This window comes from Mobula birostris, chromosome 4 (assembly GCF_030028105.1).
Source record: "Mobula birostris isolate sMobBir1 chromosome 4, sMobBir1.hap1, whole genome shotgun sequence".
In the NCBI taxonomy this organism is placed as follows: domain Eukaryota; kingdom Metazoa; phylum Chordata; class Chondrichthyes; order Myliobatiformes; family Myliobatidae; genus Mobula; species Mobula birostris.
Window position 1 is genome coordinate 50,225,500 of NC_092373.1, and position 17,981 is coordinate 50,243,480.

Genomic DNA, 17,981 nt, shown 5'->3' on the forward strand with positions numbered 1-17,981 from the left:
AGTAAACGCCCAACACCCCTCCCTGCTTAGCTATAAACCCCAAGTCAATTGAGATTACATCTCAACCATATACACAGTATATTTTATAATACAATTACTATATGCAGACATCCACAGCATAGTAAATTTTTAAATTATCCCACTCAGGCCTAAAGATTTAATCACTGTGGAGACTTTCTTACTCTTGTGGTATAGCATCTTTCCTGACATGAGGGATCACTCTGTGTGGCTGGTGAGACTTATGGCTGTGAAGAGAGCCTCGGGTTCTAGGTCCTCCTCTGTGGTGGTTGGAGGAGTTGATTCTGAGACAGCAGGAAGTGGTCCTGACAGCGGTGGCCATCTTTCTTGTCCTTTGCTTTTCTGTCTGGATCGACTTCAAACCTTGCTTCTCTTCTGGCCCTGGCCCCCCCCTCTCTCTGTCTCTCTCTCTGTCTCTCTCTCTGTCTCTCTCTCTGTCTCTCTCTCTGTCTCTCTCTCTGTCTCTCTCTCTGTCTCTCTCTCTGTCTCTGTCTCTGTCTCTGTCTCTGTCTCTGTCTCTGTCTCTGTCTCTCTCTCTCTCTGTCTCTGTCTCTCTCTCTCTCTGTCTCTCCCTCCCTCCCTCCCTCTCCTGCATTCCTCCTCTCTTTCATGACTTCCTCTTTCTCATTCATGTTCTTTCTCTCTATCTCTTCCCTCCTTTTCAACTTCTCGTCGGTCTTTTTCTCACCTTTTCTAGTTTGTGCATCTTGATCTTGGGAAGGTGCATTTTGTTCTCTTATTAATCCTTCTATTGTTCCCTTTACAATCTGATCTCTCCTCTTGCTTTCCACATCCACATCATTTGACAAATCCTCTGTTTTCATATTTCCATTGACTCCTTTCTTTTTGCCCTTCCATCCATCTAGCTGGGCATTGGTCTTTGCATCTACTTTTGCAAACAGCTTTTTGTTTCCCACTTGAAGTTCATGCAATAACCTTAATGCACACAGTTCAGAGATGTACCAGTTTGTAGGTTAATTGATTGTTGTAAATTGTCCCGTGATTTAGCTAAGCTTAAATCGGAGGGAAATGCTGGGCTGCATGGCTCAAAGGAACAGAAGGGCCCATTCTGTGCTGCATCTCAGTAAATAAATGAACAAGTAAACAAACATTTCCGAAGCTCCTTGAACTCTTCCAGTTTAAATCCAAGCCACATTTTGCAAGCAACTGCCTGATTGTCACATCTTGCTATCAGGTGTGGGTGTGTGCCCAATGAGGGTCACCAGTTGGAAAAAAAAGATAGTAAGCTGCAACAGCACATTAGTGCGCGGGGTTTTATAAAGCTGCCCAAAAGTTGTGTTTTTAAAAAAAAAAGTATTTACAAATAGGCAAATGAAAACTAACACGTGTACAAAAATTTACATGCTTTCTCCATGATGCCCTTTGTCTTTAACTTTCTAATATAACTATTCACCAACAGTGAAACCCAGTCTCTACACCTTGGGCCAAGTGCTCTTCCTCTGACTCCATCATGTTCCATTGTCCATCCTCATGAGACTCCATCCCTGGAGTATTTGGCTTAACTCTTCCATGAGCACAGCACAGCTCTTTTCGACATCTTCACCCCTTTTCGGCTTATTATCCCACCACTGCCACACTGATTCACGTATGTCAGGTAGGTTGTCTACAAGAATAAGGTTGTAGTGGAACCACTGCTTTTGTTACTTTCATGATTTCTCTTGAGCAGCATGGTCCTTCCTTGGTCCAATACAGTTTCCACTCAGAGGCACTGAGGCTGGCACCAACACCTGTTTGTCCTCTGGGTTACACTTCGTGGTGTATCACGTGGAGACAGTTATGGCATCATCCAGTACAATACTTGCTTCAGTTTCAGTTGACAATGTCGCAGGGGGTATGGCATGTAAATGATGATGGAACTCCAATCAAGTTGCAGTTGTCTCAGCCATTCACGTCCCTACAGTGGTGGTCCTCCTGTTTTTACCACACACAAGCTCAGTGTGGCTTGTCGGTTGTTGTAATTCACCTTTCCAAATGTCATTCCCACAGGAGTTATCTTCTCTCCAGACTTTAGTTCAGTATGTTTGATGTGCTGTTCAAGTTCATTTTCTGGATTGACTGAAACAGTTGAGCCTGTGTCCAATTCCATTTTAATTAATTTCTTCACATATGGTGTAAGCCATATTGCTAGTGTTAATTTTTACACTGTAATTTTCAAGGCTACACAGTCCTATGTCATTCTCATCATTGTCAAGTTTTTCATAAATAACATGCAGATTAGAGTTTGAAACTGTAACTTGACTTGCCTTTTTCTCTTCCCTGTGCAGTCAATTTATTTTTATCTGCCCAACATGCTCTTTGTATATGATGTACTTCGTTGCATTTTCTGCAAGTTTTGCCTTTAAATCTGTATTTGCTTTGTATATGTGAGCCCCTGCCACAACGGTAACACAATTTGTTTATCCAGGCTGGTTTCTGCTCGGACACTATTTTTACTCATACTCACTTTCATTCCTGACTGCAACTCAATTGAGTCTGTCTGCTGTTTCCATTGAAACAGCAATTTCAACTGCTCTTTTAAATGTAAGTTAGGAACCATTTTTTTGAATGGTTCATTTGAAAGATTCTACAAACTGAACGATCTCTTAGTGAATTATTGAGGCTATTGAACTGACAATGCTCAGAAAACTGTTTCACTTCAGCGTACGAAGAAATGAACTCCCCTTCCTTTTGATTCTGCTTATGAAACCTAAAGCATTCTGCAATGGTTTTGTTCTAAATGTCCCTGCATTACCTTGATAATATCAGCAAAGCTAATTTCTGCTGGTTTTGTTGGAGCAGTTAATCTTCAAAGCAAACTGTATGCCTTTAAACCCAATGTGCTCATCAAAATTAATACTTGTTTCTCAGTGGCTTTTTCATTTGCTCAGTATGCGTGAGCCAGTTGTCACTTGTGGAATCAAACATACCAATCTTTCTGCTCTTAATTATTATTATCGCCTGGTACTCTTTAACCTGTGAATTCTTCTGTTTTCGGACTTCAAAAAAAAACTCAATCATGCCTTCCCCACCGAAGAGCGTGGTACGCTGCCTTTTTAAAAAAAAACTTGTACTTGCTGGGCTGTGTTTTTTAGCTCGCCGTTCCTAGCTGTGCTGGTTTTTTTTAGTTCTAACATCTTGCTGCTCTTCAACAGGTTGATAGCCATCTTGGGTTTGTTTTTTTTAACAAAAAAACACACACCTCATTGCCTTTGTTATGTTTTGTAACTTCAAAACATTAAACTAATTCAAAGGAAGAGACGGGAGTCCAGGACAACGGCTCTAACTTCGTGTTTAATTTTAAGTGAGCTGCACGAGTATCATGTGGTAGGGTGAGACATATGAATATATGCAAGCCTGATATTAATCAATGGGTCTGAAACAGCACTGTCCTTAGTGAAGACTAATGACTAATAAGGTTTTGTCATCACCCTGCTTTCCTTAGTGCTTCTTGTAACACATAACCATGATGAATTATCATATATTTGAATATACATTCTTTGTTTATATAATTATATAAATAAAAAAGTATGCTTAAACAATATATTTACGAGATTATTCAAATATTACTGAAATACGAAATACTCAATAGTACGTGCCATGTTTATACTGTTATCACAATGATTGTTGTTGGTGTTGAATAGAAGAAGACAGATGTGATAGTTACTATTACACCTGAACATAAGTTCACTTGTTTCTTCATTTGTAATTTACATCATGCAAGTTTGAAAAATGAAATTTGATGTAAGTCAATGCAATAACTTAAATTGTATAATCCTTCAGCTATGCCAATTTACGTAGATCATGTGTTAAAAATCAACAAAACTGGCGTAGCAAGATGGATTTTGTTGCATTGACTTTTTAGTGGTTTGAAATGTAAGTATTCTACTAACTTTTAAAACCTGAAGTCCATAACCATCCAATGTATCTCGCTAATTTTAATGTTTATTTGCATTAATGCAAGGGTTTCCAACCTGGGGTCCACAGCTAATGACAGAGGTCCATGACATAAAAAAAAGTTTGGATCCCTGGCAGTGATGTCTAATCTTAGCCATGGTTCATCAACAGAACTTTACACTTTTAAACTTTGATAGTTAAACAGGTAACAGAGCATTCAAGCAGCATTAGTAGTAAAAGTTTAGGAAGTGGTCCTCATTTTCCAAGATCTTGCTAGGAGCCATTATTATTGAAGGTCACAGATGTGGGAGTGGGGAAAAAAAAACTGGAGTCGTAGTCTGCATAACTTCGGCTCTAGCGTGTAGTTGATGAAAGTTACACAGCTTTCTGTTGGCTTTGAAAGCTAGATCAATTCTTGTAGAACTTCTGCTGGAGGTGAGATAATTTTGGGATAAGAACCATTAAGGAAAGCAGGGTAGTGACAAAACCTTGTTAGTCATTCGTCTTCGTTACGGATAGTTCTATTTTAGACCCATTGATTAATACCAGGCTTGCATGTATTTATGGTGTGGGTATAAGGTTGATAGACTTTTCTGTAAGCTATTGAATTTGTAGGAGATGTGGATAAGGTATGGATAGTGGCTGCTGGCTGTACTTGAAGTTGTTGCATGAAGTTTTTATCCACCGTAACTCTAAAAATAGATGGAATCTTCAATGTGATTTTCTGATTCTGAGTGGCTATAATTGTGACCATCTCTGGGAAGGAGACAAGCCTGTGGTAACTACAGGGAGATTTTCCTGCTCCCAATGGCTGAAGAACTGCTCTGGGGTCACTTCTTGGTGAAGGCATCATTGATGAAATTCACCACTGCTACCATAGTCTTTGATAGATGAGGAAAATTGGTACCTGAAGATAAGACCTCAGATCTGGTATGGAGCTCATGGTCTGCAGGGCACCAGTGAATCTTTGATCATTGTATGCCTATGTGACCTGTTTTAGATACAGCACAAGATCCTTACAGGAATGACCACCAATGTCAATACCCTAGTTCCTCGCCTCTTCCTCTTTTCCACAAAGGCTTGCTTGCCAGTATGAGAACTTAGTTACATGTTGGGCAGTTCACATATCTGACATCAGATTCCTGAAATAGACACTACTCCAAGCTCTGTCATAGGAGGAGATTACCAGGCAGACAGAGGAACAGATTTAAGAATGTGTTCAAAGCATCTTTGAAGACAACTCTGATAACTGGGAAACTTGCTCAAAGCGGTCAAATAACACTTGGGATGTTACAAAAACATTTGAGGCCCTACTTGAATAGTAGGAGTGGACTATCTCTCATGTGGCCATCTGTCTTCTCTGTTGACTATGATTTGCCTCATCTATGAAAGACATTGGTGCAGCTTGAGGGTGATTGCAACTGTACCTTCAATTTTATAACTAGGTGTCTTTGGTGTAATTTTATCATAAAAATCAAGTTGTGAACAGCTCCTCCTCGCTGTTGTTCATGCATGCTGCAACTCCTAATCAGCATCCTTTTGTACTATGGACTAAATTATGTGCAATATTAAATACATAACATTTAAATTAAATGCTATTAAATTATATCTTCTGTATAAACTGTTGCATAATTTTGTTAAGAGTTCTAGGTTGACAATGTAAACACTGAAGACCACTCTAATGAAAGTACTGAACTTTTTGAGAGGATATTACTGTTTGCATTTCAAATGTACTTTGAAAGTGGACTAATTTTGGCTCTTTAAAAAAAAAATTGAGTAATTTGAAGTCTTGACACTAGTTGACCTTGGGTATGGCTTGACTAACATTGACATTTGCATTGGGCTCAGTAACTGAGAGCTGGCTTTGGAGGTAAATTTTCTAGTATGTTCACAGAGACTTCAGCAGCAAATGATAGTCTTTTTAGATAAAGTTAAGCTAACTTTGCCTAGTGTCATTCCTGCAACTTGGTCTTCCAAATATCCAGAAACTTGTGTGAACATTTGGGTGGGTAGCATGATTCCACTTTGGAAACTGTCAAGTGATCTTTCGAATTTCCTGACAAATTTGCAGTATTTTGATATTGTATTGTGAATTTCAGTCAATATTTCAAATTGGCCACACATAAAAATACTTCTAATAATAGAAGTATGAACTTTAATGATGAAGCTGATGTAAGTGCAAACTTTTAAATGCACAACAGATTCTGTGTAAAGTTATCCTTTCAATATAGTCCAGCTGTCCTATTGCATGCACAATTAACTACCTTCTGTATTGGTAGCGACGGATGGCATTAGTAGCTGTCATCCTAATGGTAGAAGTACATACTGCCAACAAGCATCCAAAGTGATTTCTGTTTGTCTCACACGTGAAGTTCATTTATCTTTCCTTTTGCTTAACAAGTATTGTCCACTTTGTCCTGTGGAAACTGTTAACTAGCTGCTAGATTAATTATCCATTGTCATGGAAAACAACTTGGGCACATGTGGATTGAACAGATTACTTAATTTTGTATATTTCCTGAACATCTGTCATAATTTAAAATGATTCTTCAACATGAAAATAAAATTTTACCAAAATTGTGTAAGTGCAAATAAGAATTGAGCTCATCTGCATGTATTACTGTTTAAAGTATTAATCTAAACATTCAGAGAGTCATATCTGCATTTAGAATTGTGTGTGTGTTTTTAACAAAAAATAGTCATGTTGAGTGTGAATCAACAGAGCAGTATGGGTTCTGGTTCTGAATTGAAAGTATCAATGTAAATCAAAATGGTCGATAGTCATTTTTGTTTGTGTTCTGCAACATTCAGCTGCCTGGTTTTGAGCAATGCATTTAAGTATTCTCGCTTGAATGCAAATTTTTGGCAGCAGCAGCAAGGAGCTTGAAATTTAGTACAATTGTGAATCTTCAAAATTCTGGACTAAATTATGTTGTTGAACTTTTGATTATGTAAAAATGAAGCTTTAATTGTCAGATGAGTAATCCTTGGTTTTGTATAAACAGGAATATTCCTGGGTATATCAGAATTAGGTTTATTATCACTGGGATGTGACATGGAATTTGTTAACTTAGAAGCAGCAGTTCAATGCAATACATAACCTAGCAGAGAGAGAGAATAAAATATAATAAATAAACAAGTAAATCAATTACGTATATTGAATAGATTTTAAAAATGTGCAAAAACAGAAATGCTGTATATTTTTTAAAAAAAAAGTGAGGTAGTGTCCAAAGCTTCAATGTCCATTTAGGAATCGGATGGTGGGGGGGGGGGAGAAGCTGTTCCTGAATCGCTGAGTGTGTGTCTTCAGGCTTCTGTGTCTCCTACCTGATGGTAACAGTGAGAAAAGGGCATGCCCTGAGTGCTGGAGGTCCTTAATAATGGACGCTGCCTTTCTGAGACACCGCTCCCTAAAGATGGCCTGGGAAGTTTGTAGGCTAGTGCCGCAGATGGAACTGACTAGATTTACAACCTTCTGCAGCTTTCAGTCCTCTGCAGTAGCCCCCCCATACCTGACAGTAATGCAGCCTGTCAGAATGCTCTCCACGGTATAACTATAGAAGTTTTTGAGTGTATTTGTTGACATGCCAAATCTCTTCAAACTTCTAATAAATTATAGTCACTGTCTTGGCTTCTTTATAACTTTATTGATATATTGGGACTAGGTTAGACCCTCAGAGATTTGACACTGAGAAACTTGAAGTTGCTCACTCTCTCCACTTCTGATCCCTCTATGAAGATTGGTATGTGTTCCTTCGTCTTACCCTTCCTCAAGTCCACAAACAATTCTTTCGTCTTACTGACGTTGAATGCCAGGTTGTTGCTGAGGCACCATTCCACTAGTTGGCCTATCTCACTCCTGTACGCCCTCTCGTCACCACCTGATATTCTACCAACAACGGTTGTATCGTCAGCAAATTTGTAGATGGTATTTGAGCTATGCCTAGCCACACAGTCATGTGTATACAGAGAGTAGCACCCCTGAGGTACACCAGTGTTGATCGTCAGCGAGGAGGATATGTTATCACCAATCCACACAGACTGGTCTTCCGGTTAGGAAGTAGAGGATCCAATTGCAGAGGGAGGTACAGACACCCAGGCTCTGCATTATTTAAGTCATAAATATGGAATTTTGTAATCCAGGTTAATATTATGGCCTAGTTGCAGCTATGTAAAATTATGTATATACAGTGCCTATAAAAAGCATTCACACCCCCTTTGGAAGTTTCCATGTTTTATTGTTTTATAATATTGAATGACAGTGCATTTAATTTGGCCTTTTTGACACTGATCAACAGAAAAAGGCTCTTTCATGTCAAAGTGAAAACAAATGTCTACAAATTGGTCTAAATTTATTACAATTAAACACAAAATAATTGATTGCATAACTATTCATCCCTTTCAAGTCAGTGTTTAATAGATGCACCTTGACAGCAATTACAGCCTTCAGTCTGTGTGGATAGGTCTCTGTCAGGTTTGCACATCTGGACACTACAAGTTTTCCCCATTCTTCTTTACAAAAGATGCTCAAGCTTCATCAGATTGCATGAGGATCATGAGAAAACAGCCTTTTTCAAGTCCAGCCACAAATTCTCAATTAAAACGAGGTCTAAACTTTGACTTGTCAGCTCCAGGACATTAGCTTTGTTATGCCATTCCTGTTTAGCTTTGACTTTATGCTTGGGGTTATTGACTTGCTGGAAAACAGATCTTCTCCCAAGTTGCAGTTCTCTTGCAGACTGCAACTGGTTTTCCTCCAGGATTACCCTGCGTTTTGCTGCATTCATTTTATCCTCTACCTTCACAAACCTTCCAGTGCTTGCTGCAGTGAAGCATCCACACACCATGATGCAGCCACCACCATACTTCACTCTATGGATGATGTGTTTTTGATTATCTGTGGTGTTTGGCTAAAAAGCGTAATTTTGGTTTCATCAGAGCAAAGAAGCTTCTTTCAACTGACCTCAGAGTCTCCTACGTGCCTTCTGGCAAACTCTAGCCGAGATAGAAACATAGGAAACCTACAGCACAATACAGGCCCTTGGGGCCACAAAGTTGTGCCAAGCATGTCCTTACCTTAGAACTACCTAGGCTTACCCATAGCCCTCTATTTTTCTAAGCTCCATGTACCTATCTTAAAAGACCCTATCGTTTCCGCCTCTACCTCTGCCACTGGCAGCCCATTCCACGCACTCACCCCTCTTTGCGTTTAAAAAAAAAACAACCAACAACAAACAAGAAAACTTACACCTGACAACTCCCCTGTACCTACTTCCAAGCACCTTAAAACTATGCCCTCTCATGCTAGCCATTTCAGCCCTGGCAAAAAGCCTCTTGACGCAATCAATGCCCCTCCTAATCTGGTACACCTCTCTCAGGCCACCTCTGATCCTCCATCACTCCTAGGAGAAAAGGCCGAGTTCACTCAACCCATTTCCATAAGGCATGCTCCCCAATCCTGTTAAGATCCTTGTAAATCTCCTCTGCACCCTTTATATCTGTAAGGGTTTCTTCTTTTATGTTACTGCTACAGTGAATAAAATGGCTTCTCTGTACTGTTTACTGCTGAGACAGTGGTTTTCTATAGCAGTATGCTTGGATTATAATTAGTGATAATGGGACTTGTATTCATTTGTTAACCAATTGGGATAGATGTTATTCTTTCTGTCTGTGTGAAAGCTGTTAGCTGCACGGGCTTTGGGGAGAAGGCGTGAGGAGGATGAAGAGAGAAGACGTGGCTTGAGAAGACAGTTGCCGGACCCGCTGGGCCTGGGCTCGGGGCGGGAGCCCAGGGGTCGACGATGAGCGAAGGAGGATCTGCGAAAGGGAATCCGTGAGCTCCAACGTTTGTGCACTGGACGTGTTTATGAGATTATTGACGCCTTTTATTTGTTTTCCTTTTCTTTTGTTTCTCTACTAACTCCATACCTTAAATATAAAATATTAATCATTTAACCACACATTGTGGACTGAATGTTATTTTGGGTTACTGATGTTACACGGGACACAATACGCAGCATCCACCCAAACAAGAATGCGAAGGTTTGGTCGGGGAGGGGGAGCCACCCCTGAGATCATGCCACTGGGCAAAGCGAGTCTTGCATATGGTTTCCACGTCCTTCCTGTAGTGAGGTAACCAGGATTCAGCACAGTACTCCAAGACGGGTCTGACCAAGGTCCTATATAGCTGCAACATTACCCTTCAGTTCTGAAACTCACTCTCACGGTTGATGAAGGGCAATGCACTGTGTGCTTTCTTAACCACAGAGTCAACCTGTGTAGCAGCTTTGAGTGTCCTGTGGACTCAGACCCCAAGATCCCTCTGATCCTCCACACTGCCAAGAGTCTTACCATTAATACTATATTCTGCCATCATATTTGACCTACCAACGTGAACCACCTCACATTTATCTGAGTTGAGATTTTGTGAGGTTTTTCTCAACAGTGACTTTCTCTTTGTCACACTTCCATAAAAATGCGACTGGTGAAGCAACTGGTCGCTATTTGTATGTGCAGTCTCTTCCATCTCTGCCACTGAAGCTTGTAATTCCTCCAGAGTTGTCACAGACATCCCACCCTGCAAAAACTCATTTCAGGGAGGTATCACCCCCCCCCCCCCAACACCATATTCCCCCACCCCCGACCTCCAAGGGTGTATGTAATACTTTGTTTAGTGATTTTGTCTAATCTGTAAACCAAGTTGGGTATATGCAGCAAATGTGACATTAAAATATGTACTTATATTATCATGTTTATTCTATTACAACTTTAAGCAAGTCTACAGCGAGTTTGGCCTCATCACGTAGGATGTCAATAGCGTAGCTCCTTAGCAGCTAGCCAGCTAGTTTAAATAACGTTAGCTATGCTGTAATGACACATGTTAAACTCACCTCAACATGTCTTTTACATTTTAACCCACCATGGGCAATAGAAAAGTCACTGTTGCAAACAGTGCAGCGAGCAACACTGTCATTATTTTTGAGGTCGACTGTAAAGCCCGCCGACAGAGAAAACTGATAGATCTACTTAGCAGGGGTCCGCAATCATTTTTGCACCGCAGACCGGTTTAATATTGACAATATTCTTGCGGATTGGCCAACCCGGGGGGCAGGGGTGTTGATCAGGACCAGAATATAGGTGATAAGTCAATAGCATCATAACATTTTAAGTAATGTTTGGATATTAAACACACAGCGCATATTTTCCCCGTATGAACGTATAAAATCATTGCAACACACCAATATCGCTGAATCAGTGGGAGCCCTGGGCTTGTTTTCCTGCAACAAGACAGTCCCATCGAGGGGTGATTGGAGACAGTGATACTCGAATGGGTTCCTTATGTCCACTCTATTCCGCAATTTAGTTTTCGTTGCATTCATTGCAGAAAACTCCGCTTCACAGAAATATGTTGGAAATGGAAGCAACGTTTTTAGTGCTTTCGTGGCTACCTCAGGATATTTAGCCTTGACTTTGATCCAGAATGCCGGCAGAGATGTTATGTCAAACATACTTTTCAGCCTGCCGTCATTTGCAAGCTTGAGAAGTTGATCTCCTTCCCGCGCTGACATGGATGACGCGTGGGTAATGACCTCGCATGCGTTCAAGTTCAACAGTGTGTGACAGGGAATGAGGAAAAGTGCAGCTGACTTATATCGTTTCATATTGCCAAATCATATCGTTCCCTCGCGGCCCGGTGGTTGTGGACCACTCTTAAGCACAGAGAGACCAACCAGGATGCTCGCTCTCCCTCTCCCTCTCAAAAAAAATCTATTTCCGGGATATTGTATATAATTTCCGGGCGTCAGGGAGCCACTAACGGTATGCGGGAGACTCCCGGATCTTCCGGGAGAGGTGGGATGTCTGTTGTCATCGATCTCCTGGTGGCCTCCCTCACTAGTCCCCTTCTTGTATGATCACTCAGTTTTTGAGGACTGCTTGTTCTAGGCAGATTTTATCTTAATGATCAAATGATCTTAATAAATTACGGTCAAATAGGGCCTACTTGGAATATAAGAATTTCCTGTTTGACAGTGGGAACAGCACTATTGGAACCATAAAATGTCATCTGCAATCAATTTTGGACACTTTGAAGCAATTATTGGAAGATTCTTGTATTATTGTAGAGTTTCTGAAGGAACTGTTCAGCAAGATGACAATGTCACTCATGAGCACTGAAAATGAGGCAGCTCAGAATTCTAGATAAACATAGTTTTAATATACGAGATAGTTGATGTGTTAGTGCATTGCATTTGTTACCCATGATGTCTGCTGTTAGTAAATTAGAAAGTTTCATCGGCATTGTAAACTCTTGTAATTACAACCTGATCCCCATTTGTTATATGACTTAATCTCCATGGATAGAATATTTTTGTAACAATTATCAGAATGTCCCTAATTCTGGCACTATTTCCAGATTTATTGCATGAAATGAAAACGGCATGGTACAAATGTTTGCTCGTGTAAATTTAGTCTATTAAACTTAATGTATTGGATCTATTTTTTTTTCAAAAGGTGTATAAGATGAGAGGCATTGATTGTGTGGCTGGCCGGAGGCTTTTTCCCAGGGTTCAAATGGCTAACACAAGGGGGCATAGTTTTAAGGTGCTTGGAAGTAGGTACAAGGGGATGTCAGAGGTAAGTTTTTCACACAGAGAGTGGTGGGTGCATGGAATGCACTGCCAGCGAAGGTGGTAGATGCAGATACAATAGGGTCTTTTAAGAGACTCTTAGATGGGTATATGGAGCTTAGAAAAATAGAGGGCTATGCAGTAGGGAAATATGGGCAGCTTCTAGAGTAGGTTACATGGTCTGCACAACATTGTGGGCTGAAGGGTCTGTAATGTGTTGTAGATATCTATCTATTTGCAGCTCTGCCATATTCTTTCCATTTCTTGATTGATTTAACTGTACTTGAAGGGATATTCAGTGACTTGGGAAATTTTTTTGTATTCGTATCCTGACTTGTGCTTCTTAATAATCTTTTCATGAAGTTGCTTGAAGTGTTCTTTTGTCTTCATGGTGTAGTTTTTGTCAGGATACTGACTCACCAGCAGTTGGACCTTCCAGATACAGGTGTATTTTTACTACAATCAATTGAAATACCTTAATGGCACACAGGTGATCTCCACTTAACTAATTATGTGACTTCTAAAACCAATTGGCTGCACCAGTGATGATTTGGTGTGTCATATTAAAGGAGGTGAATAATTATGCAATCAATTATTTTGTGTGTTATATTTGTAATTAATTTAGATCACCTTGCAGAAATTTGTTTTCATTTTGATGAGTCTTTGTTGATCAGTGTCAAAAAAAGCCAAATTTAATCCACAGTGATTCAATGTTGTAAAACAATAAAACATGAAAACTTCCAAGGAGGTGAATACTTTTTATAGGCACTGTAAAACACAATTGAGTTTTAATGCATTTGTCCCAGATTCTATTTCTCTTCTCCCCCCCCCCCCTCAAATGCATTATTTCAGTGGTTTTCCAGAGAATATAGCAGTATTGGGAACAGGGATTTGGAGGTGGCAGTGAAAGTGAAAGCATTATCCTGGATATTCCAACAGAAATAGCTTTGTACTCTTTGGAGAGATTGACTGGAGACCCTTGAGGGGAATATTAAAGGATATGGGCAGTAAAAGGTAAACTGTTTTAAACTGTGTTGAAATTTCCAAACAATAAAAAGAAACTGGAATTTATTTGGGGACTAGGTGCACACATAATTTTTGTACCCAAAGACTGTGAGATCTTATACCTTTTATAAAAAAAAACTGTTTTAAAATCCAGTCTGCCTTCAGATAAAGAGGTAAGCAGAAAAGTGAATAGGAGATAGAAAATCAACCATGGTCTTGTTGAAGGGTGAATGATCTTGTTGAAAGAAAGAGCATGGACAGAGCCAGGTGGCATACTGCTCTTTTTATGCCTTTCCTTCAAAAATTGATTTCTACACAGATTTTCTTCTTTATTTGTGGGATCTACTTTCTAAACCAAAAAAAGCTTTTTAAGGACAATGGGTTAGATATATGGGTATCTATAATGTGTGAGATTAGTAGCTTCATTTCTTATTGAAAGATAAAGCTTACAATAGGAGGTTATTTTGGAGTAAGAGTAAATCATCTGTGTATTGACCTATTAATTTTGAAAGCATCTTCAGCGAAATTGCCCTTCCCCCAATAATATCCAAAATACAATTCATTGTATAACAGTTGTCTGAATAACACTGACCAGTTGTTTTTCATTATAGATCTGTGTGTGGACATTTCGATACTAAGCAAGGAAAATGAGTGAACTGGAACAGTTACGACAAGAAGCAGAGCAATTGAGGAATCAAATTAAGGTAAGGTTTTCCATTAATCATGTGCTTTTAGTTTTGCTGATTTTGCAATTTCACTAGCAACAACTAAATGTTAATCGACCCTGGTGGCTGCTCGGCATGTACACGGAGTATGTTGGAATCATTCATGTATGGAAGTCCTCACAACTGAATACTAGTGGAACATGTGTCTTTTTTAGACTTTAAAGGTTGCTGATCATATGCTAAAGAGTGGAAGTATTACCATTTACTGAAAATCATTAGTGTGAACAAAATAATTTGATTAGAATTATTAAGTAATTACAAATAGTCTTGTAATCAAGATAGTGCGTCATGCTCTTTTTTTCCAGTTAAGTTCCACCTTAGAGACGTTCCTTGGGATGTTGATGATTGAAGTGTTTGTGGGTTGATGGAGGGAGATCTGTACCTGTTAGTACCTATCATTTATTTACAGTGATTATTCAGCTGAGTGTTAAATTTCTGTAGACCCTTGTAGAGGCTTGTGGTGAAATAAATAGCCACATTTTGTAAATTACTCACCCAAAGTCATGAAATAAGGCCTAGTGCCATAGGCTTATCACATGGGCATTGACTCTAGCCTGTATTGTATAAATCACCAGTCTGAATTGGGCACAATTATTTTTTAAGAATTTCAATTCTATATTTTGAAATTTGTTTATATGGTTGCATAATTGCTCATCCAATATTTAGTCTGTTAACTATTTCTATTTTTTGTGGTTTTACTGTCCAAACATTGTTATATCTGGAACTCCACAGATCCATCTTCCCATTCACCTGGATCCTATACTTGCTGTCACTTTGTGACATCATCTGTAAGCAACAATCTCAGCTTCCATGTGAATGCTGACAGCAACTAGGTCTAGTTCACTGGACATCTTGTGACTTTTCCAGGCAGAGTGCCATGACGTCAGTGTCTTCCTATTTGGCCGTGAACTCTTTTGCCTTATTTTTCGCCTCAGAATAGCTGTCTCCAAATAGTCATCAAAAACTGATGCTTTTTATTTTGTGTTGAGAAATGTCAGGCCATAATCAATGAATACCTGAGATTCATTTTTTTTAAAGCTTTATTTTGATCCTTTTGCACATGGTGCTTTGAGGGTGGTTTTCGGAAATGACATGCTTCAAAGGTAAATGGATTACTGGCAATTCATAGGCATATTGTGAACTGCATTTAAAATAAATAAGTCTAGTAACTTGCAATGTGCTATGAAATCCAATGATCATTTGTGGTAAATGTTGACAGTTGCTAAGGTTTTCAATTTGCCTTGTGCTAAATTTAATTCTAAGTGACAGACTGATGATGGGAAACTGTTCAGAACTGTTGGATAAAACTACATATTAACAGGGTGTTCAAAATTAATTTGGTGGCTATTTAAACAATCCAAAGATAAACATGCTTCACCTTACCAAACACGAGGAAATCTGCAGATGCTGGAAATTCAAGCAACACGCACAAAAATGCTGGTGAACGCAGCAAGCCAGGCAGCACCTACAGGAAGAGGTAGAGATGCTGCCTGGCCTACTGCATTCACCAGCACTTTTTGTGCGTGTCACCTTACCAAATATTTGTTGTGCTCAACTGAAAGTGTGAGATTAACTAATAAAAGGAAGGAGTGTATTAAAAGAACCAAGGATACAATAGATCCAGGAAAGTGAGATTTTTTTAAGCGCATATTAGTAAGAAAACAAGAAATGGTCAGGGTTCCAATAACAGAACCAATTTTTTTTTCTTTTACAAAGATTACATAGAAAACATTACTTCAGTGTTCAGGGAAAGATATTAGCCAAGGATAACATGAGCTCTTTCAAAAATGAATGAAGGGACCGTTAGCTGTGAAAATGCAATGGTGGGCATAACGATGTAAGTTTTTTCAGAGCTACTGAAGTTTACTTTAGACAAATCCATAACTTGAACATAATAGGATCAACAGATTTAGTGTTGGTGGGGTAGGGGGAAGCGCTTAATGAATTGTACAATATTAGGACATAATGGTGTGCACCCTAGGTTTAAATGAAGTAGTTGAGGTGCTTAGCCATAGTTTTTAACCATACTCTCGGTCTGTATATGTTATGCTTTATTTAATATGTCACTCAGTTGGACCACATTATTAATGTGTGGGTTGTGCTGAATGCATCAGTTCCACGGCATGTTCCACAATGCAGGTGACCAAGCCAAGAGAGGCCAAACCTGAGGCCGTGTGCCCACCGCTACTACTCAATGCACCCCCTTAAATCTGTTTTCACTGTCTTAGTGCCTGATATTCAGAAACATGAAAACTGCTTTGAGAGACTGAAATAATTTGAAAATTTTTAATTATAATTATATAGGGTATGCATTTGAGGTGGGAGGTAAGTTTAAAGGACATGGGCAGGCCCAGTTTTTTTTAAACAGAGAAAGTGGCGGGTGTCTGGAATGCTCTACCTGTGGTGCTGCTAGAGTCAAATATGTTACGGGGTATCCAAGAAGCTCTTTGATAGGCGCATGAATGTGTAGGAAATAAGGTGTCTACACTGTGTAGGCAGAAAGGATTAGTTTAGTTGGGCATTTGATCACTGATTTTATTATCTTGGCAAAACGTTATGGGCTGAAGGGCCTGTTTCTGTGCTGAACTGTTTTATGTTCTAGATAATTGTGTTAAACAACAGTAAAAATAATTACCAAAACTAACGTGAATTGGCTCCTTGGTATGTTCTAGAAATGCTGAAGGATACGAAGGGCTTAATGGCCTACTGTTTGATTTATCTCTTGGTGCCTTTCCAGGTGCCATTGCTTCCCTAGCCGTGTCAACTTTCTTAGCGTTCTTGTATTTTGGTTCAGACTGCCTCATGCCAGGTTTGTGTTTTATTATTCTCCTTTCTCATCCCTTCATCTGAGGTCCTCATTGAAGAATAACAATAGTCAGCTGGCTATTTTGGTGGGTGCCTTCCGCTTGTCTACAACTCGATGCCAAATTAGCTCCTGTCATTCTTGTTTTGCAAAGGGAACTGGGATAGTCACCCCAGAAATGATTTGGGTTGCTTTTCTCAGGCTTAAAATGTTAAGGATTTGTAAGAGTCAACCCTGCAAAAGAAAAATCTGTCAAAGTGTGTCATGACATTCGTTCTTGAGCATAGCAATGGGAGATGAGAATGCTAGTGATGGAGGGAGAGGCACAAGAAGATACCCTTAAACTTGTGAAATGGCAGATCAAGAAAATGCCAATGGGTTTATCTATCGATAAGTATAATGGCAGTGTAAATATGATCTTAAGTAGTAGTATTGCTTGTTACTGGCAATATAGCAAATAAAATAATATTTGTCATTACAGGATGCAAGGAAAGCTTGTGGTGATTCAACCCTTGCTCAGGTAAACACCTCTGATGGAATATTGTCAAAGAGTTTGCTTTACCTTTCTACTTTGTCATTTTCATTGAAACGTAACTAACTTAAATGTTATTTCCAGATCACAGCTGGTCTGGATTCAGTGGGTCGAATCCAAATGCGCACAAGGCGTACACTGAGGGGACACTTGGCTAAAATATATGCCATGCACTGGGGATCAGACTCCAGGTTAGTAGATAAATGTTAAAGCTCTTGACTTATATGATCAGTTAGCACAGTCACTATTAAATATATCTCACTTGTTGATCATGCATTTTAAGAATTTTATATTGAATCAATTACTCTGTTAATTGTGTAAGGGCAGCAATATGTCATCTGCATTCACATGGATATTATTCAGCTTGAATGGCATTT

The 17,981-nt window shown here is 39.4% G+C and overlaps 1 protein-coding gene across 2 annotated transcripts in view; it reads left to right on the plus strand.

Annotated features, from left to right (window-relative positions):
• LOC140196327 (guanine nucleotide-binding protein subunit beta-4) overlaps positions 1-17,981 on the plus strand; it is a 52,395-nt gene that overhangs the window by 25,382 nt on the left and 9,032 nt on the right. For both annotated transcript variants that reach the window (XM_072255324.1, XM_072255322.1), the window contains exons 2-4: positions 14,156-14,248; positions 17,554-17,592; positions 17,689-17,795. In XM_072255324.1, the coding sequence (XP_072111425.1) occupies positions 14,192-14,248; positions 17,554-17,592; positions 17,689-17,795 (203 nt within the window). In that variant the 5' untranslated portion in view covers positions 14,156-14,191. The remainder of the gene's footprint in view (positions 1-14,155; positions 14,249-17,553; positions 17,593-17,688; positions 17,796-17,981) is intronic.